Here is a 26,358-nt window from a genome sequence, read left to right as displayed (position 1 = left end):
CTAGACCTTGATTGCTTACCGATACTGTTGCTGAGTTTTATATGCAATTATCTTTTATGTGCATTTAGCTTTGAATGGTAGACTTTATAGTGCCCTTCTGTAGAGCTCCTTTATTTGTTTTTGTCTGGTGTTCCTAAATGTGGATGCTAACTTTCGTATGTCCACTTTTATGTGGACTCTTTTCCCTCTTTTTTTTTATCCTGTGATGGTCAATTGCATTCCATTCCCCGAAGTTTCCGCTCAGTGTGAGACTTCTTCTGGGCAGGGGACTCTGGTTAGTTTTGAAAATCATGGCGCCCAGCCTCCTCTAGTCCCTTCACACCTTAGCAGGGACCTTTGCTAACCTACCCTTGGAGTGTGGAGAACCTCTGCTGCTTTCAGCTACTGTTCTCACATTGTCTTCTGTGCTTCCTAATTACTTGTTGGTAATTTTTGAGATTCTTGGGCTCATTGGAGGCACCGTTACTTCTTTCTGCTGTTACCTTTTCAGTTGTTGATACCTTGTAGATCTTGTAGCTGTCTGTGCTTTGTCTTCTTTACCCACTGAAATGTTGGGATTTGTGGAGATCGGGGATATCTGTCCCTGAGTTTGTTATAGATGTTGTCCATGGGTTTTGCGTTTTGCTCTCCCGTTGCCCTGTTTGTTTTTATGGGGGGAACTCAGGGAGATTAAAAACTGTGCTGCAGTCTCCGCCATCTTCATGCTAACTTTCAGGGGCAGCGATTTTTGAGAGCATTCTGTAGACTGACAGAGTGACTCATTCTGTGGGACTCTAGGAAAGAAACAAGGTCGTTCCCATCTGTAATTAATTATTATAGTTCACTTTAATTGGCTCTAGGGATATAACTAAAAATAAAGGCAAACACCATAATTTGGAGGAAAAACACTTTTTATTGACTATGATTTATATTGCATAGAAGCTGCGCCAGAGTATTTAATTTACGCTATGGTATTTTTGTCACTTCTGGAAAAGTATTCCAGAAATATACAAAAGGTAGTATAATCACTGTTTTGACTTACAGAAAGATAATTAAAAAAAAAAAAACTCATTTTAAACTGCCTTGACTACTAACGGAGCCCTGGTGGCACAGTACTTAAGAGCTCGGCTGCTAACCAAAAGGCTGACAGTTCAAATCTACCAGCCGCTCCCTGGAAACCCTATGGGGCAGCTCTGCTCTGTCCTGTAGGGCTGCTATCAGTCGGAAATGACTCACAGCAATGGGTTTGACTACTATAAGGAAATAATCAAGTAGGAAATTACTCTTTGTTGATTAGATAAAGTTGGATATAATTGAGAAAGCATCCATTTTAGTATTTGAGAGCATTATAGGTATTGGTTATTTCTTGTAATACTGTAGCTGTAAAAGTCACCTTTTTTGTTGGTTTGTCTGAGTCCATGGTGTCCCGGGTGGGACTGAAGTTCCACTACTTCCTAGCTGTATAACCTTGGACAAGTCACTTAACTTGACAGAGCCTTCATTCCCTCATCTGTGAAATGGGATGATAATGTCGTTGTCACAGAGTTGTGAAGGATGGATAGGGACCAAGCGTGAAGCCTTTCGCATCGTGCAATAGCTTCCCTTTCCTTTTCTCTTTGTATGTAATTGTTTTGTGTTTGCATTTTCTTTGTAATATGTGCTTATCAGTATTGACCTTTATAAACCCCTCATCCATGCATTCGAATGGATTCAGCTTTCCCTCAACTTCATAGAGCAATTCTTTTTTTAATATTATTTTTAGTTACAGATGATACTGTACTACTAGACCTTAAAACTAAGTATTTTATTTACTGTTTCCTTTAACATTTAGAGTTAATCAAATAGCAGTTAAGCCATTCTAAATGGAATTTACGTAAATGGCATCAAGAGAACTAACATGTCTTTCACTGACACTTTTTGGAGTAAGTAGGAATTTGAACAACATCTCTGTGCACAGAAGCTTTCCAGTGGGAAACACGTTTTGAACACTTGCAGCATTATTATTATTTTTTTTCATGCTTTTGATGTACTTTATTATGATTTGGGTGAACGTTTACATAGCAGATTAGTTTCTCCTGAAACAGTTAAGTCACAGATCGTTCGTGACATTGGTTGCCAGAACACTTGCAGGATTGTATTGTGAGTGTTGCTTTGTTTTATACGACAGTGAGGATGCCTCGTGTAAAAGCAGCACAAGCGGGAAGACCAGGTCCTGCAAAGAGACGGCTCGCGGAGCAGTTCGCGGCGGGGGAGATCGTCACTGACATGACAAAAAAGGAGTGGAAGCTGGGCTCACCCATTGGCCAAGGCGGCTTTGGTTGTATATATCTCGGTAAGTGTGTGACTGCTTTTAATTGCTAATCCAAAGACTTACGTGCTTCCTTATCCAAATGGCCTCTCAATTTTATGAGCTATTAACAGGATGTTCCTAGTAATTGACAGCTGAGTTTTGTGACAGAACAGAAATGTACCTCTGATATACCAAAAAACCAAACCAAGCCCAGTGGCGTTGAGTCGATTTCGACTCATAGTGACCGTATGATATAAAAAAGAGATCGTTGATTTCATCACAAAGGGGTCAAATGTCTGTGAGCACCGTGGCTTTAAATTTTAAAATACTCCATATAATCTTAACCTCTTTGGAGACTCAAAGAAAGCCATGTGCTTTTTTCCTCCTCCAACTCCACTTAGTTGAGATTTATTCTCATTGTGTTTGTCTAATTTGGAGGCTTTCAGATTTTTTACAGATGTGGAATTTTTTGTTTTTCTGTCTGACCTTAATAGTCATCATAGGAGAATGACCCAGAAACTGGATATTAAGCCTGACTAAATGTGCCATTAATTTGCATAATCTTTCTGAAATTTTGGGGCACCATTATAGAGCCCTGAGATTCTGTAGGGTTAAAACTAAATTACTGATTTAAAAAACATTTTACCTGATTGCTTCTAAAGCTGTTTGCATCATCAAGGATATAAACAGTGATGCAGGGTACTTCATGTTTGCTTTTGCCTGTGGCCTCAGACTTGCTTCCTGGGGTCCAGCCCACAGCCAGAGGCTACTGGGATCTCTACTGTGATGTCCCACAGGCATGTCTGAAACACAGAGCATCCTCTTCCATCCCCTGGTCCTCTCATGTTAGCAGAGGACTGTCTGAACAAATGGCACCCTCATACCAGAAACTGGGAAGGCATTCTCAAGTGTCCCTCCACCGGTATCCCAGCCACCTCTTCTGGCCCATTCTCAGGTTCGTTAAGTTCTCTCCACGTTTGTTACCTCTGCTCTAGTTCAGGTCCTTATCATGTCTTGTCTGCATCCTCACGGCAGCAGCCTCCCCATTCTTGGGTCCTAGCCTAGCCTTTCCCCTTTTATCCTGTTGTTCACAATGTGGCTGAAGAGACCTCGCCTGGCAATCGGAGTGGGTGACCTTCGCATTTAATCCTCTTTAATGGCTCCCCAGCGCCCTTAGGGTAAAGTCCAGACTTGTGGGCATGGCGTTCCAGACCCTTCGTGTGGACTGGTCTCTGTGCACCTTGTGTCTTTACCCCTTCTCTCCTTGGGCTGCCCTTTGCCTCTCGGTCTTTGTCTGTGCTACGGAGTTTGGGGCAGGTACTGTATGTTTACAGTTTCTTGAAGCAGAGTTCGGGGCAGGCACGGTGTGTTTACAGTTCCTTGAAGTGGAATTTGGGGCAGGTACTGTATGTTTATAGTTTTTTAAAGCGGAGTTTGGGGCAGGCACTGTGTGTTCACAGCTCCCTCGTGCTCAGCCTTGATAACTCTTGCTGCACTGTAGTGAAGTTACTTGTCTGCTCTGCAGACTAAGCACGCGCTTCTTGAGGATGGCGCACTCCTGCGTTCCTAGTGGCTGGCTTGCTCTGCAGTAGATACTGTTGGAAGGAATTATTGGGTTTTCTTTTTCCTCCTTTCTTCATTTGAGTGTTGCAGTATTAATCTGAGAATACTATCTTCATTTTAATATTTTGTATACTAAATACAGGGTCACTAGGAATTAGAATTGACTCGATGGCAGTGAGTTTGGAGTTTGAAATGCTTCTTAAAAAATGTGGCCCTGCTTTATTTCTGAGTTAATATCTAAGTGATGTTCCTGAGGGTGCTCAGACTCTGCCCATTTTACCCATTTCTGGACTTGCCATGCCTTCGTTAGTCTGAAGTATTTTAGCCGCAGGCCTTTCAAAATACTGTCGCTCCCCAACGGAGTGGTAGTTCTCTTGGTTTGGTTTCCCTTTCCCCGTTCATCTCTTCAGCTTCTAAGTCACAGTGCCATGGGGCTCAGATTTAGGATTTCTTCTTTTCTCTGTCTACCTTCACTTCCTCGATGTCCTCTTCCAGCCTCATGGCTTTAAATGAACAATGTCTCTGTGTTGATGACACTTGAATTTATTTTTGTAACTTGGACCACTCTTCTGAACTCAAGACTCTTATATCCAACTGCTTACATAATGTCTGAACTTGGGTGTCTCGTGAGTGTCCCTAACCTGAAACGCCCCAAAGCACCAGCCCCCCCGACAGTTTTCTCCATCTGAGTAGTGGGCAACTTCCTCTTCCCAGTTGTTCAGGCCAAAAACCAGGAGTCATCCTTTTTACCTTTTACCCAGTTCATCAGCAAATCCTGTTTGCCCTTTAAAGATACGTCTACTGTCTGACCACCTACCACTACTTGGTCCGCTAACTGCTGTGGTTGGTGCCCTCTCCGTCTTCTCCTGAAGGACTGTCATGGCCTCCTCACTCATCTCACTGTCTCTGCCCCACCTCCGTTCTCCATAACACAGCCCAGAGGATGCTTTAAAACTCAGTCTGTCTTGTTGGTCTTCTGCTCAGAACTGTCCAATGGCTGGTTCTTGTAAAAGCCAAATCCTTTATGTCATCTCTTAAGCTCCTCGTGTTTGTCCCCTGCTGCTTTCTGAGCTGTCTCCTGTTATGTTCCACCTCACTTACGCTGTCGCGGCCGCTGTGGCCTGGCTTTCCTCAAACATGCTGCCACATCAGGCCCGTTTGCTGCTCTGCCTGGAATGCTCTGCTCCTGCTGTCTTCAGACCATGGCTTACCTGATACCCCGCAGTGAAGTCCCTCTCACTGTGCTGCCCACGGCCTCCCCTCCTTTCCTGCCTCGTCTCCTCCATGGCACTGTGACTTCAGACACTTTGTATTTCCTGGTTCGTTTGCTATCTGTGTCCTCCTGGGAGTGCTAGCTTCAGGAGAGCAGGAATTCTTTTCTTCTGTTCACTGCTAATCCCCATTTTCTAGGAGCTGGCATAGAGAAGGTGCTGGTGAGGCTTTGTCCAGGGAGTGTGGGCAACTGTATGTTCCTAACTCAGTATTCCAGGGCTCTTGTGCTTCTTTATTTATGTGAAATAAAATGACATAATGAAATGTACTGACAGCCCCATTGAAATTATTCTGAATGGCAGTTCAAAGTTCTAGTGTCAGAATGCTGAGCTTTTTTTCCCCCAAACTGGTACCTTTTGGAATGTTAGCTTTTTCTTTTCTTACCTTCCATATGCTCCTTCTTAAAAGGATTCCATAGTTTTGAGAAATTGCCCATAAATTTAAGAAATTGCCTGAGTTAGTTCCTCTTGGGAATTCGTGATCTGCACTAGCATAGCAAAGGCCGCTAGTATTTTTAAAGGAATCTTTCATTTTGTTTAACTCAGGGTTTCCTTTACTTGGCTGATGATTGAATTGAAGGTATATATTTATCATTATAAGATACATTCCAATTTCAGATATGTTAAACATGAAAAAAAAGTCTTAAAGTTGATGAAAAATACTGTAATGATTTGTATTTGGAAACCCTGGTGGCGCAGTGGTTAAGAGCTATGGCTGCTGACCAAAAGGTTAGCAGTTCGAATGTGCCAGGCGTTCCTTGGCAACCCTGTGGGGCAGTTCTTCTCTGTCCTATAAGGTTGCTATGAATCAGAATCGACTCGATTGCAATGGGTTTTTGGATTTGTATTTGGGAACTGAATTTTATTCTTTCAAGGGGTGATGGATACATAGACCTTAATATAAGGTTAAAAATAAGTTATTTATAATAATGCTTCTTGTTCTGATATTTAATATTTCACTTTTTTAAACAGCTGATACCAATTCTTCGAAATCAGTTGGCAGCGATGCACCCTGTGTTGTAAAAGTGGTAAGAAAATTTTCATTTTTTCCTTTTGTGTTGATTTAGTGTAGTGTTTTTTTTTCTTTTTGATAAGTAGCAGGAACCCTGGTGGCGCAGTGGTTAAGCGCTTGGCCGCCAACCAAAAGGTCTGCAGTTCAAACCCACCAGCTGCTGTGTGGGGAGAAATACGTGGCATTCTGCTTCCCTAAAGATTTACAGCCTTGGAAACCCTGTGAGACAGTTCTGCTCTGTCCTAGAGGGTTGCCATGAGTTGTTGACTCGACAGCAACGGGTTTGGGCTTACCAGTTGCCTCCGAGTCTGTTCCGATTCATGATAACCCCGTGTGTGTCAGAGTAGAACTGTGCTCCATAGGGTTTTCAATGACTGATTTTTTTGGAAGTAGATTGCCAGACCTTTCTTCCGAGGCACCTCTAGGTGGACTCAAACTGCCACCCTTTCGGTTAGCAGCTGAGCTTAACTGTTTGCACCACTGCGGGATTCCTTTGCTTTTCAACACCTTAAAGAGATCTTTTGGAGCAGATTCGTCCAATGCAACGCATCTTTGGATTTCTTTACTGTCGCTCCATGTGTGTTTGACTGTGGATCCAACTAAAATGAAATCCTTGACAACTTCAGTCTTTTCTCCGTTATCATGAGTTGCTTATTGGTCCAGTTGTGAGGATTTTTGTTTTCCTAATGTTGAGGTGCAATCCCTATGGAAGGCTGTGGTCTCTGATCTTCACTAGTAAGTGCTGCACGCCCTCTTCACTTTCAGCAAGCAAGGTTGTGTCACCTGCACATTTTATTGTGGTTTTGGTGACAGTTTACAGAGCAAATTAGTTTCCTGTTCAACGGTTTGTACACGCTTTGTTTCGTGACATTGGTTGCAATCCCCTCAATGTGACAACACCCTACCCACTTCCTCCCTGAGTCCCTGTTTCCCTTTGCCCATCTTTTCTGCCCCTCTCTACCTTCTGAACTTTGTTTTTGTGCAAATGTTGTTCTTTTGTCCTGGTGTGGTTGGTTGATCTGAGGAGCACATTCCTCATGGGTATAGTTTTGTTGTTCGCTTTATAGGCCTGCCAATTTGGCTGATAGGTGATCTCGGGAGTGGGTTCAGTTCGACGTTTAAAACGTGTCTAAGGGCCATAGTTTTCAGGGGTTCCACCAGTCTCTATCAGACCGGTAAGCCTGGTCTTTTTTATGTATTTGAATTTTGTTCTGCATTTTTCCCCCACCCTGTCCAGGACCTCCTATTGTCATCCCAACCAGAGCATTCCGTAGAGGTAGCCGGGCACCGTGTACTTCTGGTCTCAGGCTAGTGGAGGCTGTGGTTTGTATGGTCCATTAGTCCTTTGGATTAATTGTTTCCTTGAGACTTTGATTTCCCAAAGGTTTTTGAATACGTGTGAAGAGTATGTTTTTGTTTAAAAGGCGACATATCTCTCATTTGGGCAAATTATGTACCTAAGCCTCTCACCCTCCAAACCCCCCTCCTTTTTTTAAAAAGACTACAGAACTCTGGTATTAGAATTATCCTGAGGTCGTTTTTAAGTCTTTCAAAATGAAGTGTATTTGACCCCTTATGAATAAACTCTTTGGGACCTGAGTTTTTTAATAAACTTTTTTTTATTGAGGTATAATTTACATAAGTTTTAAATAGTTTGGTGACTTTTGACAAATGCACATACCCGTGTAGCCCCAGTCCTGTCAGAATATGGAGTATTTCCAGGACCCCAAATGTCCTCTGTGCCTCTTCCCAGTTCAGCTTCCCTGCGTACTTAGAGGAACTGCTTGTCTGAGCTTCTGTTGCTGTGGCTTGGCCATGCGTGTTTCAGAAGGCCACGTAAATGGGATCATCCAGCGTGCACTGCTTCGTCTGTGACTTCTCCGGCTCAGCATAATGTTGTAAAAGCTCGTCCACCGTGTTGTTGGTGTACAGTTGCTCATTCCCTTTCGTTGCTGAGCAGTGTCCCATCTTATAGACACACAACAGTCTGTTTCTCACTTCCTGCTGGTAGATGTTTGGGTTGTTCCCAGTTTGGGGTATTAACAATAAATCTGTGAGCACGCTTGTAGTAGTGTTTTTATGGACATACGTTTTTGTTTCTCTTGGGTGCATACCCGGAAGTCGAATTGCCAGTTTATAGGAAAGTACCAGACAGATTTCCAAAGTGGTTGTGCCATTTTACACTTCCAGTAGTAATCAGGAGCCCTGGTGGCTCAGTAGTTAAGAGCTTGGCTGCTAACCTAAAGGTCGGCAGTTCGAATCTACCAGGTGCTACTTGGAAAACCTATGGGGCAGTTTGACTCTGTCATGTAGGGTCACTATGAGTCGGAATTGACCCAAAAGCAGCGGGTTTTGTCTTGGTTGGTAGTACTGATGTGTGGGAACTGTGGCCGCCCAGCACCGTCTCAAGCTCTCGGCATCCTGAAGCTGGCTGGTTTGTCAGCCGCTACCGTGGGAGTGTGGCGGTGTTGTCAGCCATTACCATGGGAGTGTGGCGGTGTTGTCAGCCATTGCCGTGGGAGTGTGGCCATATTGTCAGCCATTGCTGGGGGAGTGTGGCGGTGTCTCACTGTAGTTTTACTTTTGACAGCCAGTGATTTTGAGCACTTTTTCACCATGCTTATTGCCCATTCGTAGGTCTTCGTTTGTGAAATGCCTTGTCAGTCTTTTGCACCGTTACCCACCCCACCCCCTTTTTAAAAATAACTGGGTTGTGTTGCTTTTTGTAATTGAGCAATGAGTTGTTTATATATTCAGGATACAAGTTCTTTGTCAGTTATATGTGTTGTAAATGTTTTCTCTCAGTTTGTAGTTTGCCTGTTCATTTTCTGAATGCTTTTTCTGTATCTATTGAGAAGGATCATAAGATTTTTCTCCTTTAGTTCGTTAATGTGACAACTACACCTGTTGGGTTTTTTTTTTGTCTTAAAAAAATTTATTGTACATTAGGGGAAAGTTTATAGCACAAATTAGTATCTCATTCAAAAATTCATACACTAATTGTTTTGTGACATTGGTTGCTATCCCCATGATGTGTCAGTACTCTCCCCCTTTTCCTTTCTACCCTGGGCTCCCCATTTCCATGGGTTCAATTTTCCTGTCTCTTCCTGTCTTTTCTTCTGTGCTTTTGTGCAGGTGTTGTCCATTTATTTTCTAATACTTGATTGAACTAAAAAGCACGTTCCTCACATGTGTTATTGTTTGTTTTATAGGCCTGTCTAATCTGGCAGAAATGTGGACTTCGGGAGTGGCTTCAGTTCTGATTAGCAGGGTGTTCAGGGGCCATAGTCTCGGGCATTTTTCCAATCTCTGTCAGACCAGTAAGTCTGGTCTTTGTTTTTGTGAATTTGAATTTTGTTCTACATTTTTCTCCTGCTCTGGCTGGGACCTTCTATTGTGATCCCTGAGAGAGCCTTCGGTAGTGGTAGCTGGGTACTATCTAGTTGTTCTGGGCTCAGGCTGGTGGAGGCTGTGGTTTACGTGGTCTATTAGTCTTGTGGATTCCATTCATTGATATTTGAGTGTCAAAGTAACTTTGCATTCTTGACATACACCCCAACTTAGTCATGGTATAGTATGCTTTTTCTAAAATGCTGGATTCGACTTGTTAATATTTTGTTAAGGATTTTTTTTTTATCTTCATACATGAGATATATTGGATTTTAATTTTCTTTTCTAATTTTTCTAAGTTTTAAGATTTTCTAATCTCATTGTTTGATTTGGGTATCAAGCCGAGAAATGTTTCCTTTTTGCTGTCTGAAAGAATTTGTATAAAACTGGTATTATTTCTTCCTTAAATGTTTGATAGAATTCGCCTGTGAAGTCATCTGGGCCTGGAATTTTCTTTGTGGGAAGGCTTTTTATGACGAATTTAATTTCTTTAATTATACACCCAGTAAATATTAGAATGATTTAAATTTTCTTTTTGGTTTGTCATTTTGTAGAGTTGTATTTTTTAAGAAATTTGTTCTTGATCTAAGTTGTCAAATTTATTGGCATAAAGTTGTTCGTAATATTTTCTTATTGTCCTTCTAATTTTTGAAAGGTTTGTAATGATATTCTCTATTTCATTTGTCATACTGGCAATTTGTGTTCTTACTTTTTTCCCCCTCTTGCTCAGGGTAGGTAGGGGCTTGTCAATTTTACTAATCTTTTCAAAGAAGGAAGATTTTGTTTCATTTGTTTTTTCTCTGTCTGTTTTCTGTTTCATTGATTTCTTTTTTTATTTCCTGCTACTTTTTTTGGGTTTAATATGCTTTTTTGTCTAGCTTGTTAAAGTGGAAGCTTAGATCAGTCGTTTGCAATTTTTTTTTTTTTTTCTGTAAAGGGCCAGATAGTAAATATTTTTGGCATAGTAGACCAGACTGCTCTCCTCTGCTGATGAAGCGTGAAAACAGCCATAGAGAATAGGTAAACAGCTGAGCGTCTTGTTGTAACAGTAGGTTATTGGCCACATTTGGCTTGTGGGCTATAGTGTGCTGACCCCTGGCTTAGATTGCTGGTTTACTCTTTTCTTCTTTTTAATAAACATGTAGACATATAACTTTTCATTGACAAATTTTACTCTTATGTTTTCGTTATCACTCAGTTAAAATATATTCTAATTTCCCTTTTAATTTCTTCATTAATGCATGGGTTATTTATAAGCATATTGCTTAATTTTCCAAGCATTTTGGAATTTTTCAGATGCCTTCTATTATTGATTTCTAATTTAATTCAATTGTGGTCAGAGTGACATACGCTGTGTGATTTTAGTCTTTTTAAAACTTCAATGATTTATGTTATGGGCCAGTCCTAATTCTCTCTTACTAAAAGTTCCATATGCACTTGAAAGAATGTGAATTCCTCAATTTTTGGGTGTATTGTTCTGTAAATGTTAGGTTGAATTGGTTGTTGGTGTTGGTCAAATCTTCTAAATATGTAATATTTTTTTGGCATTTAAAAAAATACATCAGAGAGGAGTATTGAAATCTCCAGCTACGATTGTTGGTTTGCATCTTCCTCTTTTAGTTCTGTTAATTTTTGTTCTATATATTTTGAAGCTATGTTATCAGGTACATACACATTTAGGATTTTTTTTTTAATTCATTAATTGACCCTTTGAACATGAAATGCCTCTTTTTAGTCCTAGTAATTCTTCTTCACCTGAGCCCTACTCTGTCTGATACTAATAAAACCACTCAAGCTTCCTTAAGATCAGTGTTTGAACAATGGACCTATTTCCATTCTTTTTTAAACCTACCTGTTCATGCCTTCATATCTGATTTGCATTTCTTGTAAACAGTATATATAGTTAGATCTTACTTTACAAAAAATCCAGTATGACAATTTCTATTTTTAATTGGCATATTTAGTTCATCTATATGTAATGTGACTATTGATACAGTTGGATTTATGACTGCAATCTTGCTGTTTGTTTTTCCATTTGCCCTGCCTGTTCTTTGTTCTTTTTAAACTTGTTTCCTGCCTTCTTTTGAACTGGTTATTTTTTTAGTATTTTATTATCTTTTCTTTGGCTTCTTGAGTTATACCTTTTAAATGTTTTACTGTTGTCTCTGGTTTACAGTAAGCATCTTTAACTTAGCACAGTCTACCTGCAGATACTATAATGCTAGGCATATAGCATGGGAATCTAACAGCAGTGTACTTCCATTTTTCCTTCTTGTCCTTGGCATCATTGTTGTCAAACATTTTACTTCTCCTTGTTTTACAAATCCAACAGCCTGTCACTATTATTTTTATTTTAAGTAATTATCTTTTATAAACATTTACAGGACGGGTATTTAGATAATTTACACTGAATGTGATTATTGATGTGATTATTCATAGATTGATGTAAATATACCATCTTAGTATTCATTTTCTAGTTTCTCCATCTGATCCCTGTTCTCTATTTTTTTTCTGCCTTTTTGAATTTATTATTTCTTATGAGTTACTATTTTATCTCTTTTATTGACTTATTATCTAAGGTCTTTTTTTAAAAAAATTATGATTCCATTTCTATAAAAAGTCTAGAACAGACATCTATAGAAGCAGAAAGCATATTTGTGTTTCCTTATGGCTGGGCAGAAATGGGGAGTAACTGGGAGGAAAGAGGGAATAACAGATTGATTATGCGCTTTCTTTCTGGGATGATGAAAATGTCCCAAAATTGATTTTGAAGATGGGTGCATAACACTGAATACGCAAAAACCATTGCCGTGCATACTCCTAACCTGTGAACTGTATGGTATGTCAGTTATATCCCAACAAAGCTGTTATTCAAAAAATATAGAAGTAGCGTCAGTTGTTTAAAGAATAAAAACGTTTTTATTTTGCTGAATTTTGTCATCTCAGTTTTTTTTTAAGAATTGTACTGTATTGTGATTTCTTGTTCTCAGTAAACACCCACTTTTCACTTCTGAATCACCATCATCACCACCTTCTTCTTCTACTTCTTTATGAAGAAGCAGAGATAAAGAGCTGATGGTGTCTTCCTTTGTAAGATTAACCAGTTTTCCATCATTTTGAGGAGCCCTGGTGGCACTGTGGTTAAGAGCTCGGCTGCTAACCAAAAGGTCAGCTGTTGGAATCCCCCAGCCGCTCCTTGGAAACCTATGAGGGCAGTTCTACTCTGTCCTGTAGAGTCACTATGAGGTGGAATCCAGTCGATGGCAGTAGGTTTGGTGTTGTTTTTTTTTTTTTTTTTTGGTTTTCCATCATTTTGAGGTGTAAGGGAGGGCCGATAAACTCATCCTCAGAAGTCTCTTCATTTTCATTGCTGCTTGTGTCCCTGGAAGGTGATTTTGAACAATCAGAAACTATGCTTGATCCTCCGGATGCTGGTTCAGTGTCTTCATCTTGCCGTAATTCCTTCTCTCTGTTCATTTCTTCCTCTTATTCTCCTGCTTCCAGTGTTTTCCGAATTCTTCCCACAGCTGTTCATTGAGTTTGTTCAAACGCTGTACAGCGAATCAGCTTAAAGCCTATTTCCAGAAAGTAGCGATCAACCATGTTGCTGGGTGGAAACCCCAGGTTCTGCTGGGCGAGACTTGTCTTCGCCAATAAATGAGAAAACAAGGTAGGAGAGTAGAAAGGCGCCTTTATTTCGTTGTACAAGGAGAGGAAACATTTGGGGCTGCTGCTGCCAAGACTGCTCAGCAAGGACAAGGGGTGAAGGTTACTGTTCAGAGGGTTACAAGTAGGAAGTTCATACAAGTTACATCAGCAACATTCTTAATGATACTGTGTAGGCTCCACGGGGTTTACATATAACTAACGTCATGCATCACGTGTTTAGAAAATGGCCGTTAAACTCCACCCAGAGGCGGGAAGTTACTATGTGTGAGATCTAAAAGGCTATCTTCAATGTCAACATGGAGCCTAAACCATTCCTGCCAGTTTCCTCTAGTTATGGGCAGCAGCTAAGGAGAGGGGAACCAGGATTTTAATGTGGAGCTACAGGACAAAAAGGAACCAGAATTTCAATGTGAAGCTACAGGGCACACCAAGCAAAGGAACCAGGATTTCAGTGTGAAGCTATAGGCTGTGCCAAGCAAGCTGTTTGAAGCAGTGGAGTTTTCCACAGCCTGGGGACCTCTGTCTTATTCATATCCCTGCTTTCCCACTTCTCCATCATTTCTGACACCTGCTACCCACACCGCTTGCTCTTATTAGCGCTCTCTCTCTCTTTTTCTCAGTCCCTGGCCACCTGGGGCTAGGTCAGATCTTACAACTTAAGAGGACACCATCCTTGGGTTTGTTAACCTACTTTCAGATCGGCTTGATGTATTTGAGGTTTGATTTTAAGCTTGGTATGGCAGGTCTAGAGCCTTTATGCACTCCAGAACTAGACCAGCCCCGCTCCTCATGCGTGGCCTTTCTGGGGTCTTCACTGATTGTCCAGAGTGTTGACTGAGGTATGTGTCCTCTGACTCATTGTCAGTGGAACCTCTCCTAGCCCTCTGTGAGCTCTGGTCCTCTTTTAGTACTACCGTAAGACCTGCGAAAGGCGGTTACCTGTTACCTGTGTAAGGCGGAAACCTGGCAGAGAAGGAAAACTCAAATATCTTCCACTAATAAAGAGCAATAGAAAGGTGGTAAGACTGTGCCCTGTCCAAGGCAGAAAACTTGTGAGACCTGGAAAAGCAAGGCAGTCCCGTGGAGTTCTGGCTCTAGGTTCACTGTAACTTTTTCTTGCCCAGCCTCTTAGTCTCACTCTGCGTATGTGCCACTTACTCTCCAGCCGGATGCTCAGTGGGACCCCGATGTATGTTGAATGCCCCCAGCTCTGATTCTTGTCTTCTCAGCTGTGTGACTGCAGTTGTATAGTTAGTCTCCCCTTTTTGGCTTTGTGGTCTCTGAGATCTCCCTTTTACTCCTGGCCTCTAGGGAGAAAGTCAGGGCTGTCATGGGACCCTTTTTTTTTTTTTTTTTTATCTCTTAGGGGGTCACAGTCCTGCACTGCCTATTGACCAGTGTCTGGAAATAGCAGTTTCATATATTTTGTCCAGTTTTATATTTGTTTACAGTAGGAAGATAGTTGGGTCCCAGTTACTCTGTCATGCTTGAAAGTGGAAGTAAAGTGATTATTTTAAAGTTGTGTATCAGTGGTTTATTTTTCCGCTATTTCCCTTTTCTTGATGTGCTTTTTGGATTTTTCTTACTTCTCATTTGTGGAATAATATTTCTTTTGAAATAGTCAGCTTACTGCTAAATCAGAGGAACGAAAAGTTCTTACTATTAAATTGGATCATTTGCATGGAATTACAGAATATTACCTGCATTTGTCTTTGATATAACAAAATAAAGTATTAAAACATATGGATAAGATTAGCTTGCTTCTTAAGATCTTCAAAAGGATTTTATTCGGAGAAGAAAGTAGGTCCTTTATGACTTCTTCTAATTTTGAGATTCAAAGAATATAGTTACCTCTGATCCCTTTGCAGTTGGTGAATTTGCGTAGTTTCCTTCTGTCCTGGAAGGAGAGCACACCGTATCTTACAGGTGAAACTGTTAAATGTGTCTTTCTTTCCCTATATAATTTGAGCTTCTTTAAATTGTGTTTTATCTTAGAATTATAATATTTTCCTTTATTGTGTGTAATTGTAAGTATTTTAGTTATTACTCAAGGTAATTTCACTTTTACTGCCTTTTTTACGTACACGGTTATGGGAAAAAAAAAAAGAGTAGGAGCAGGTATTTCCTAAATGAAATAGGAAATTGCTTGACATTGCAAATTAGTTTACATTTTTAAGTTTAAGGCCGTTTGTTATCCAACCTGGTTCCTTACTGTGTCTCCTGTCTCTGAATTCAGTTCTGTTTCTGTTAGCCTTTCTCACTCCTTCTGTTTGTAATTAAGGACGATGATAAGTATTCAGCCGATTTCTGTTTTGCATCTAATATTTTAGCAACTTTTTCACTGTCATAGTTTGTCTGTGATCCAGGAAGAATGCTAAAAACAAAACAGTATTATCACCTTTCTCTTTCCCTTCTGAGGGGGCATTTAGTAGCTAGTATTTGCTTCCTTGGAATCGACTTGATGGCAGTGGGTTGGTTTATTTGCTTCCTTCTGCCCTGCTATCTGTCTTCCCTGGGCTTCCTTAAGCTCTTACAGCACTCATTGTGATTCCGTTTATTTTACAATATTCTTTGCCAATAGCTTTCTCATGCCACTAATTGTTTTAATTTTTTATGTGTTTGTTTTATCACCCTAACTAGATTTTAAGTTATTTGATAAGGACCTTGTTTTAAACTTTGTTTTCCATATGCTGTCTTTAAATGGCTGTTTTTTAAATTCTTTTGAAAACTTTTCAGCTGTAATTCTCTACCACCCTTTTTCTACTCATTTATTCTCAAATTCCTGATGCTGCCCACTTCCCTGTCTTGTCTGTGGCCGTTTAGAGTAGGCCCATTCATAGTTGGCCTTGGCTGGCGATGTACTATGCCGTAACTCTGTCCCTTATGATTCTGACTTTTCTATCCTGACAACTTGATGACATTAAAAGTTGAAATGTTCCATTGCACACAAACAGAATCAATATCAGATCTTTCCAGTATTAAAATCAAGGCTACTTATGAACATTTGCCATTTACAACATGAGGGACTATTAAAAGTCATGTTTTCAAAGAACACTTACTACTCTTTGGGGAAATTTCATAATTAATTAGTAAAAAAAAGCAGGATACATGAAGGTAATTTTATAAAATAGATATGTATGTGAAGAAGATACATCAAAATGTTTCCATATTTTCTAAAATGAACATGTATTTTATCTTTAGAGAAAAAAACTTAGCAAATGTTATTTGGAAAATAATCAAAGACAGATTATTTTTGTTGTTGTTGTTGAGAACACACACAGCAAAACATACACCAATTCACCTCTCACTATATGTCCAGTCAGTGACACCGATCACATCCTGCCAGTCGTGCAACCATCCTAGGCCTCCTTTTCCTAGTTGTTTCTCCTCCATTAACATTGCCCACCAAGGTTCTTATCCAGCCTTTCGGGTTACTGTTGACAGTTAGACGTTAAGACAGCTTTTAGAAGAGCATAATGCTCAAGGCATATATTCTTTACCAGTTAAGCTAAAATGTTGTTTGGTTTTAAGAAAGGTAAATTGATTTTTAATGTGAAATTAGATTTAATAATGTGATAGCGTATCAAAGAGCGGCTCTACACCCTGGTTGTCCAGTATAATCCGAATCTCTGGGCGGATGACCTGGTTATTGGTATTTGTAATGAAGCCCCCCAGGTGATTCCTTTGCACAGTTAAAGTTGAGAACCACTGGCTGAGTCTTGAGCAAAGAGTACCTTAATTATTTTAGGTGAAATCCTGTGCGCCTATATATTTCAATCATTCTTTTGGGATCTTTTATACCCTGTGCTTCTGGTACGGGCTCTCATCTTAATGCGGAAGATTGGTAAAAACCTTGGTTACTCTTAATACCTACCTGCTCAGTGAAAGAGCTCCAGATAGTTAACCCAGACGTCTGACATTTGGTTTTTTGGAATGAAGGTATGTATTTTCAACATAGGTGTTTGGACATGTACTAAAAATATTCCCCTTCTTACCAAATAACTGCTGCTGATTTTGTTTGGGATCTAATCCTTGACCTCCGTGGGCAGTTGTGCTGCCTCACCAAGGATGGGAAGCATCTACTCTCTGCCTCTGGATGAGTGAGGGATTCCATCTATGTTTCTTGATTTCTGGAAAGAAATGTACAGGGTTGATCATAATAAGCTGGATAACGCAAGGAGGAAAAAGGTTGTGTACATTTTCTTGCTGACATCCTTCACCCTAAATTGGCTCTGCCAGCCGCCCTCAGCTCTGCAGTCCCGTTGATTTGCTGGTAGCAGAAGTGGGGGTGACCAAGCTTCTGGATCTTGTACCCTAACAGTTGATTGTGTCATGGTTGGTTTCCAGGATGAGCTAATAAAAACCTGTATTTTGAAGTTCCCTGGGAAGAAGTTTGCAGATTGAGGTTTGATTTTCCTCACTGACGTTATGAGAAGTGACCTGAGTTTTCAAACCATATCTCATAATTTTTTTGGTAGGAAGGAGAAATCTTGTACGGCTTCATTTCTAAATGGCAGCCAGTTGCTTTTAGATGGTGCCATTGAAATATATCACATTTTAATTTTTTTTGTTGTTGTTGTCATCTTCATTTTGACACTTAGAAGTCTTAAAGAAACGTTTAGTGATATTCTAGTTAAAATGTCAGTCCCAATTTCTTTTCTAAATCTTGGCTATTATAGAGTTGGCAGAGTGATTTAGATTTGAAATATGTTAATAAATGTAGTTGTGAGCTAAGGTGCTTTCTGCAGCAGGAGTAGCTAGCTTTGGCCAGAGTACATGGCATGAAGTAGCCCCTTTATTTTGTTATGATGGAATCTCACTGGGTTAGAAAAAGTGTGAGATGAGCTCGAATAGCCTTCATTGTAGTGGGGTTTTTATTAAATAGCCTCATTTATATAGGTTGATTCTCACTATTGTAAGTTTAATAAATTATTGCCTAAAGGAAAACTCGAAAATTTAAAGTTGGTGTGACAGGTTGAAACTAAGTAAGTCAGAATTTTATACTGATGGTAATAAACCAGATTTGTCTTAGGAAAAGCCCTTTTGAACCTGTGTAAGGCGGAAACCTGTCAGAGAAGGGAAACTCAAATATTTTCCACTAATAGAGCGATAGAAAAGTGACAAGCTGCATCCTGTCAAAGGCGGAAAACTTGAGAGACCTGGAAAACCACATTAGTCCGTCAAGTCCTGGCTCTCACAGATTTCACTGTATCAATGAGCTATTCCAAAAGTTAACCGTTGACATTACCAAAATTCCTTCTCTTGAGTTTGCATTTCTGTCTTCTGAAACTTCTCGAGTTTGTCATTTCTTACGCGGATACTGTGATTCCTGCTGAAGGCCTGTTCTCAGCATGGGCTCTAAGCGTTTGTGACCTTCAGTCTCGCTACCACTGATACTAGAAAGGGGCCCCAGGTTACAGATAAGCCCACGGACCGGGAACACTTACACCTCAGTCTGTCGGTCAGTTCTGGAGAGCTGGAGGCATGCTGAGCCCATGTCCACCATGCTGCTCCCAGGCTGTGCTGAAACGTGTCCTTCCTGTAACAAATGCAGCTTATTTTCAGGTTCTGACCCAGGTGTTGTGTACATGCCCATTTGCTGGCCAGGGCTCACTCCTGAGCAGGTCCTGCCTAGCTATGCAGATGGCTCAGCAGCCTTTCCTGTGAGGACTTCAGCTGGACATTCCTGGTTGTGAATTAAAGAGAGCCGAGATACGAGGACTGTGTGTAGAGTGGTTTATCTAATCCTTGAGGAACAAAATTAACCTCTGTGGCAGTTGAGGGTATCTTGAATGAAAAATAACTATGAGTGTAAGCATTTGCATAAGGCATCTCCAGTAGCCAAAACCTACATGTTTTTATAAGTTTTCTCTTAGTTAAGGTAGCGGGCCTCTTTCATTTATCACCTTTCTTAATGCTCTCCTGACCCTTGAAACTCCAGCAGACTTTCTGTCCAAAACAACTTTCTTCCCATACCTCCTAAAAGACAAACCAAAAAATCCATTGCCATCAAGTCGATTCCGACTCACAGTGACCGTATAGGACAGAGTAGAACTGCCCCATAGAGTTCCCAAAAAGCGAATGCTGGATTTGAACTACCCACCTTTTGGCTAGCAGCCGAGCTCTTAACCACTGTTCCACCAGGGCTCCCCTAAAAGAAAAGCAACCCTAAAATTAGTTTAGAAATATTCATATCCTCATTTGAAGTTGCCACTCCCTTTTTAAAATTTTTCTCTGATTCCCAGTAACCAAGGCAATAACCACCACAAAACATCCCACGTTGAACTAACCACTTTTAATTAGGCAACTCCACAGAATTATAAGAGCTTTCTCCCCACCTTCCAACTTTATTTCATCAGGCAAAACTCTCAGCAGGCTAGTATTGCTTGTTTGTGCAGATACTTTATGTGAATGTATGCCTCTGTGCATATGAATTTTAACTGTTGGTTTTATCCCTTATGACTCGAAATGAATGTAGTCCAGCCAAGTCGGTAGAAAACAATTGTTATTGAGCCGGTTTTCTTGCTGACTTCAAATTATCATGTGCAAAGTAAGTGGTAGGACTCTGGTTTGAAAAGCCTGCAATCAGGGCCAGAAAGGAAAGGATGGCGTCAAGTAGCCAGTGCTGGCTGTGTGGGAATCCAGGATACGCCTCCTTGTGGTGGGCCTGCCTCTGCCAGTCCTGTTGAACCCGGTGATGTGGCAGCGAGAGACGGGGAAGGAACGGGGTCTTGCCACTCATTGGTTAAATCAGGTACTGAAATTTTATTAAATCTCGGAAATGCCTTGAAGGTGATGCAGTTGACATGGTTGCTGATCTTTGCTTAATAAAGACGGAAATTAGAGATTTTTTTTTTTAACTCTTAGAGACCAAGCTGTGTATATCACTTCGAGGAGCGGAACTTGAGAGAAATCTAAGACTTGTGGACTATTCTGGGAATCTCTAAAACATCTCTTCAAAGTGTGACTAAATCTGTAATGCAATTATAAACCTAAGTATCAAAATTATTGTTTGGAAAAAAATTAATTTGTTAGTCTTTTTGAAGGCATATTGAAAATAATCCATTAATTTTATCTATTACTAGTACTAATGAATTCTTACATTTTAAGGAACCCAGTGACAATGGACCTCTTTTTACTGAATTAAAGTTCTACCAGCGAGCTGCTAAACCAGAGCAAAGTAAGAACTACAATACATATGTGTTTAAAGTTTTAAAATGACTGCAATTTTTATTAAGCCAAAACTAGAGAATTGGATCTTATGATTATGTTATTTTTTAACTTTATAAATAAATTCCATTTAAGTGAGATTTGTGTGAAAAAAATTCTGAACAAGTTTATTATGGAATGGTTTTACCTATATCGATACAGAGAGTGAAGTTTGTAAGCGATATATGGTTTAGAAAATACTGTCAAAACTTGAAAATTAACCATAATCACAGAAAAAAAAAATTTTTTTTCTATGAGTATGGTTCAAGAATCTCCAAATCTTATTTTTCTAAACTCTGGAAAATGTAACCTGGGGGGATGCGACAGTTGATGAAATGTAGCAGATTATCTAGATAGAAAGTACCACCTCTTCCAGCCGCCCGCTCCCCTCTGTCCTCCCCTCCCCTGCCCTCCCCTCCCCTCCCCTCCCCTCCCCTCCCCTCCCCTCCCCTCCCCTCCCCTCCCCTCTTCTCCCCTCTTCTCCTCTCCTCTCTTCTCTTCCTCCCCTTCCTTCTTCTTCCTCTCCTCCCCTTCCCACCCCTCCTCTCCTTTCCTCTTCCTCCCCTTTGCTCCCCTCCAAGAATCTAAGGAGCCTCCTGGTAGGATGGCATCAGGCCTCTCAGGAAGGCTTCCATCTCTCCTAGAGCTTGATTTCCTGGCTGAGGACTTTTAGGTTGGAGTAAAAGATGAATCTTCCTTGGTAAGCAAGTAGACATTTATGTAATTAGAGAGATTAATTGCAGCTGCAGAACTTGGGTTTTGAAGGTTTTTTAAAATGCTTTTTGTGGATTGATCGTTTTAAAGACAGTGCTAAGTTAAGGGTAGGATAACAGAATTGTGGGGGGTAATAAAAATGCTTTGATTGCAGAGTACTTTTCATTTATTGGTTATACCATACTCTTTACGGGCTTTTTTAATGGCTAAATAAAGGTGAAGTCTTGTTACATGTGTAAGTACATTTCTGCTCTTGATGCTTTTTAAAAATTATGTATAATGGAATTGAAAGTCACAAGCATCTGTTTTAACTTTTAGTTCAGAAATGGATTCGTACCCATAAACTGAAGTACCTGGGTGTTCCTAAATATTGGGGGTCTGGTCTACATGATAAAAATGGAAAAAGGTAAAAATGTTCATATTTTGGTTTCCTTTTCCCTTTTCTGAATGTTAAGTGCCCAGTGGATTCAGTCAGGGGTTCTGTGAGCACCCGCAGTATTGCTAGGCCCTCGCTGAGCTCTGTGGAGTGCGTAGGGCAGAGGAGGATTCGGTGTGATCCCTGCCATTTGTGTGTAGCCGCAGGTTATGACTTCCTGTGAGACAATGGCACCCCTCTAATCCAGGGGACAGTTACAGAGTGACATCAGCTGACCAGAACCCAGCTGGCACGTGGAGACTAAGCCAGACATGCCCTGCCGTTTTTTGCCCTTAAAAATAAGCAGGCAAACAATCAAAAGGCTCTGTGTCCTTTACATGAAAGAGAGCTTGCTAAGTATCAACCTGGTATTTATTTCATCTTTAGCACAAAATTTCCCTGTGGAAGATTACAACCCTGGTTTTTAGGAGATCTCGGTCTAGCTGGTGAGAGAACAGAGATATATATGAAACAATTAAGTGTTAAGTTGTGTGATTTTGACCCTTTCATGTCTTAAAGAGGATGGAGAAAGCCTTTTGGAATAGTTGAGTTTGAGAAAACCTCCAACGCTTTGATGCGAAATAGGCACATTGTAAATATTTGAATGGATGAATGGAATTTCATAGAGTAAGGCTACAGCTGAGACCTAAGGAGTAGTTTTAATTTGGAACTCATGGCGACCCCATGTGTGCAGCTCACTACAGTTTGGAACTGAAGACAGACTGGTTTAGATGCTTCCAGTAGCAAGTGCAGGAAGCTTTGGCTCATCTCTCTGAGTAGAAATCAAGGCCCAGATCCTTTATCCTGCCTTTTGCCCTCCTTATCTTGGGTTTGTTCTCTATTTGTTCTCCCCTGTATGGTCCCAAGGTGGCAGTCCCATTTCTAGGTTCTACGTGCAGACCCAGTATCCAGCAGAAAAAAATGGTGTCGCTTCCTATGGGTTTCATTTTCCTGACAAGGAGCCCTTTGCAAGAAGTCCCCCTTTTTTTTTTGGTCAGAACTTTATCACTGCACATCCTTAAACGAGTCACTGCTCAGGGCAAAGTGATCGCAGTGATTAGCTTGGTGGAGCACCTGGTTCTGTGGAAGAGGATGGGGATGCCTGAGCCAGGCTGGGCCTCTGTTAGAAAAGATGGAGAGGAGCCGGACTTGCTGGGAGGCAGCCAGGCAGTGCTGCTTACTTGGGGCTTTTGTCCTGGGACCCAGGCATCTATCAGGCAGGGTGTGGAAGCAGCCCCCCTCCCTGCCCCAGTGCTATGTAACATTCTGTTGTGTATGCTTTTGCCGAAACACGTTTCATAGTTTTTATGAGTGTTTCTGGAGAAATAGGGTAGAGCAGTGGTTAAAAGCAAGGATTCTAGAGCCAGACTACCTGGTTTCATATCCGTGTTTTGCCTCTTACTATTCGTGTGTGACTTCGGAGGTGCTTTACTTCTTTTTTAAGAAGCCCTGGTGGTGCAGTGCTTAAATGCTCGCTGCTAACTGAAAGTTCGGCAGTTCAGAGATGGGGCAGTCTGCTTCCAGAGAGATTGGCAGCCTCGGAAACCCTATGGGGCAGTCTGCTTCCAGAAAGGTTGGCAGCCTCGGAAACCCTATGGGGCAGTCCTACTCTGTCCTACAAGGTCGCTTGCTATGAGTTGGAATCGACTTTATGGCAGTGGTTTTTGGATTTTACGTCTTTTTGCCTTAGTTTTCTGAACTGCAAAATGGGGGTAGCATCTATCCAGTTAATAAGGAGGGTTAAATATAAAGCCCTTAAAATGTATGTCATATAAGTGTTAGCTTTTACTGTTGGGGTCTTTAATCCTCTGAATGTTCACAACCCCTGGTTTAGAAAATAACTGAAGTGGAGGGAGGGGCAGCCTCTCAGGTGGGAGATTAACATTAACATTAACAAAGTAGTGGGCTAAGCTCTGTCCTGCTATGTGGCCTGAGAAGGGCCATCTTTCTTTAGCAAAGAATAAGGGCGTGCGTAAAGGAGAGGAGGAGATAAACTGGGAGCAGTAGACTGCGCCAGGCTGTGCAGACCCTGAGGGGAAAGAACGGTTTGGATTCGGTGGATAATAGCTAGTCAGAACAAGAAGTCTGAACATGAAGAAAACAAAAATTCTTACAACTGGACTGATAAACAATGTCATGATAAATGGAAAAGATACTGAAGTTTCAAGGATTTCCTTCTACTTGGGTCAACAATGCCATGGAAGCAGCAGGCAAGAAATCTAACGGCTTATTGCATTAGGAAAATCTGCTGCAAAAGACACTCTTTAAAGTGTTAAAAAGCAAAGGTGTCACTTTGAGGACTAAGGTGCCCCTGACCCAAGCCATGGTGTTTTCAGTCACCACATGCATGCAAAAGCTGGACAACGAATAAGGAAGTCTGAAGAAGAATTGATGCCTTTGAATCATGGTGCCGGCAAAGATTACTGCATACATTTTGGACTGCCAAAAATATGAACAAATTAGTCTTAGATGAAATATAACCAGAATGATCCTTAGAAGTAAGAATTGGAGAGTTTGGCTCGCTTGCTTTGGACACATCATCAGGAAAGACCAGTTGCTAGAACTGCTGTCATGTTTGGTAAAGTGGTGGGCCAGCGAAACGAGGAGACCCTCAGTGAGATCACTGACACAGTAGCCACAACAGGGACTCAAACACACCGGCGACAGTGAAGATGGCGCAGGACCGGGCAGCGTCTCTTCCTGTCATAAGGTCACCGCGAGCCAGAGCTGACTTGACGGCAGCCAAGGACAGCAGGCGGTCAGAGCTATTGCACACTCTTGAACAAGGGACAGGATGACATGGTGGTAGAAGTGGCTTTTAGGACTTGGTTTCCATGGTGAACTGGAGCCTGCGTAGAGGGGACTGAAGCAGGGAAAACCATCGAGATGATGTCGTGTAATACAAACCAAATATATGTGATTCTACTGCAATATACAGTAGTTGTATTCCCAAGAAACAGTGCATTATCGGAAATCACATTTTGTAGAGAAAATTATGCTAGCAGGTTGTCGGTCATTTCAGAACTTGGAATAACCAAGTATCCCCATCCTCCCCACCCCTTCAGGAATTTCAGTAACAAAGTTGTAAAAAAAAAAAAAAAAAAAGTGTATCACAATAAAACCTACAATCACTGAACAAACCTAGACTGAATTACAGCCTCCTCCATCAGGTGTGGTCTTGGGCTGCCTTCTGTTTCGTGAGAGCCCTTACTGTGAAATCGGAGTAACGGTACATACTTTATGGAGCTGTGGAGAGGAAATGAAAACGCACATGGGAGATTCTCTCATCACTGTGAGGGAGATGATAGATGTTAGCAGCAATCACCTTCACCATTATCATTATCAGCAAAAAAAAAAAAAAGTATTTATTTATTATTTTTGTTTGGGAATGGTGGTTTTTCTTAAAATTGCAACAACATCACAGCACGTTTTACCTGACACGTTCTTATCACCTATTTTACGAGAAAGCATGGAGCCAAGAGATCGAAGCACTTGGGTGTGTGGCTCACGTGAAGTGATCAGGGCCTAGAGAGAGATGGTGGGGTCGAAGGTGGACTCTGTAGGGTGACAGGAGCACCTTGGAGAGAGCTTCCAGAGGCCAGAGAGTGGGGGACTTGGAGGCGCACAGACCCAAGCTTAAACCCCACTCACCGTTAACTAGTGGTGATCTCACGTCTTAGCCTGTTTCTTTTGTAAAATGAGGTTGCCAGAAGTCTAACCCTCAGAAGAGAGCATTAATCACTCTAAAGTACCGACCTGCCAGTTGGCTTAACATAGTTCCTAAAGAAAATGTTCTACATCCGACTTTGGCCATCTAAGATGTATCTACTGGACCCATCCCATCCGGAGCAAAGGAGATTGAAGAAAACCAAAGACACTTGAGAAATGCTAGTCCAGAGAACTAATGGACCACAGGTACCACAGCCTTCAGCAGCCAGAGCCCAGAAGAACTAGTTGGTGCCTGGCTACCACCAGCAACCACACTGACAGGGATCACCATAGAGGGTCGTGGACAGAGCAGGAGAAAAATGTAGAACAAAATTCAAATTCAAAACAACAACAACAAAAAAGCCAGACTTACTGGTCGACAGAGACTGGAGGCACCCCCAAGACTATGGACCCCAGACACCCTTTCAACTCAGAACTGAAGTCACCCCGAAGTTCACGCTTCAGCCAAAGGTTACACAGGTCTATGAAAGAAACAATAATAGATGTGAGGAACGTGCTTCTTAGCTCAATCACGTAAATGAGACCAAATGGAAAGGAAAAAAAAAGTACCGATTTGCTTTTTAGGTTGAAGCTCTAACAAACAATTATTGTAGCTCTTACAAAAGTAAAGAAATAGGAAGTGAGGCCGGAAACCCTTGAGTTAGTACTCGTGTGGTGCCCGGGATAGTGTTGGGATTGTAAAAATGTTACTGCTGTCATTACCGGGTAAGCTGTGTTGACGTGTGTTCTCCCGCTGTTCGCCACACGTCACCCAGGTTCGCAAAGAGTATACACCCCCCTTCAGAGGAGCTAGGCAACTTCTAGATAGCTGCGATTTTCCTGCTCTGTGGTGGGCCTGTCTCTCCAGGAGGTTATAGTGAACACTTCCATGCCATGCCCGCGCTCGAGATTCAGCTGGTGTTGATCATCTAGAAGTTAGGAGGCGGTTAAGGAGTTGTGCAGAGTAGTGGCGGGGGGGGGTGGGGGGGAGTCTATGGATAACAGCAAAGACCTGCTTAGTGTTGTTGATTCACAGACCCGCTGGCAACGTGGGCGGTCTCTCTTCCCTCTCCCTCCACCTTTGACAACCTGTTCTTCAGAGAGAATTGGAAGGTCCAAGGTGTTGTTCCCCTTTACT

At 41.4% G+C, this 26,358-nt stretch overlaps 1 protein-coding gene across 5 annotated transcripts in view; it reads left to right on the top strand.

The window, feature by feature from the left end:
- The window catches only part of VRK1 (VRK serine/threonine kinase 1), a 136,939-nt gene that overhangs the window by 68,493 nt on the left and 42,088 nt on the right, over window positions 1–26,358 (top strand). For all 5 annotated transcript variants that reach the window (XM_049897673.1, XM_049897670.1, XM_049897669.1 and 2 more), the window contains exons 2-5: window positions 2,147–2,311; window positions 6,076–6,131; window positions 20,285–20,354; window positions 21,416–21,503. In XM_049897673.1, coding sequence (XP_049753630.1) covers window positions 2,152–2,311; window positions 6,076–6,131; window positions 20,285–20,354; window positions 21,416–21,503 — 374 coding nt within the window. In that variant the 5' untranslated portion in view covers window positions 2,147–2,151. The remainder of the gene's footprint in view (window positions 1–2,146; window positions 2,312–6,075; window positions 6,132–20,284; window positions 20,355–21,415; window positions 21,504–26,358) is intronic.

Source organism: Elephas maximus, chromosome 10 (genome assembly GCF_024166365.1).
Source record: "Elephas maximus indicus isolate mEleMax1 chromosome 10, mEleMax1 primary haplotype, whole genome shotgun sequence".
NCBI classification, from domain to species: domain Eukaryota; kingdom Metazoa; phylum Chordata; class Mammalia; order Proboscidea; family Elephantidae; genus Elephas; species Elephas maximus.
Note: the sequence above shows the minus strand (reverse complement) of the source record. Positions and strands in the feature narration are given on the sequence as shown.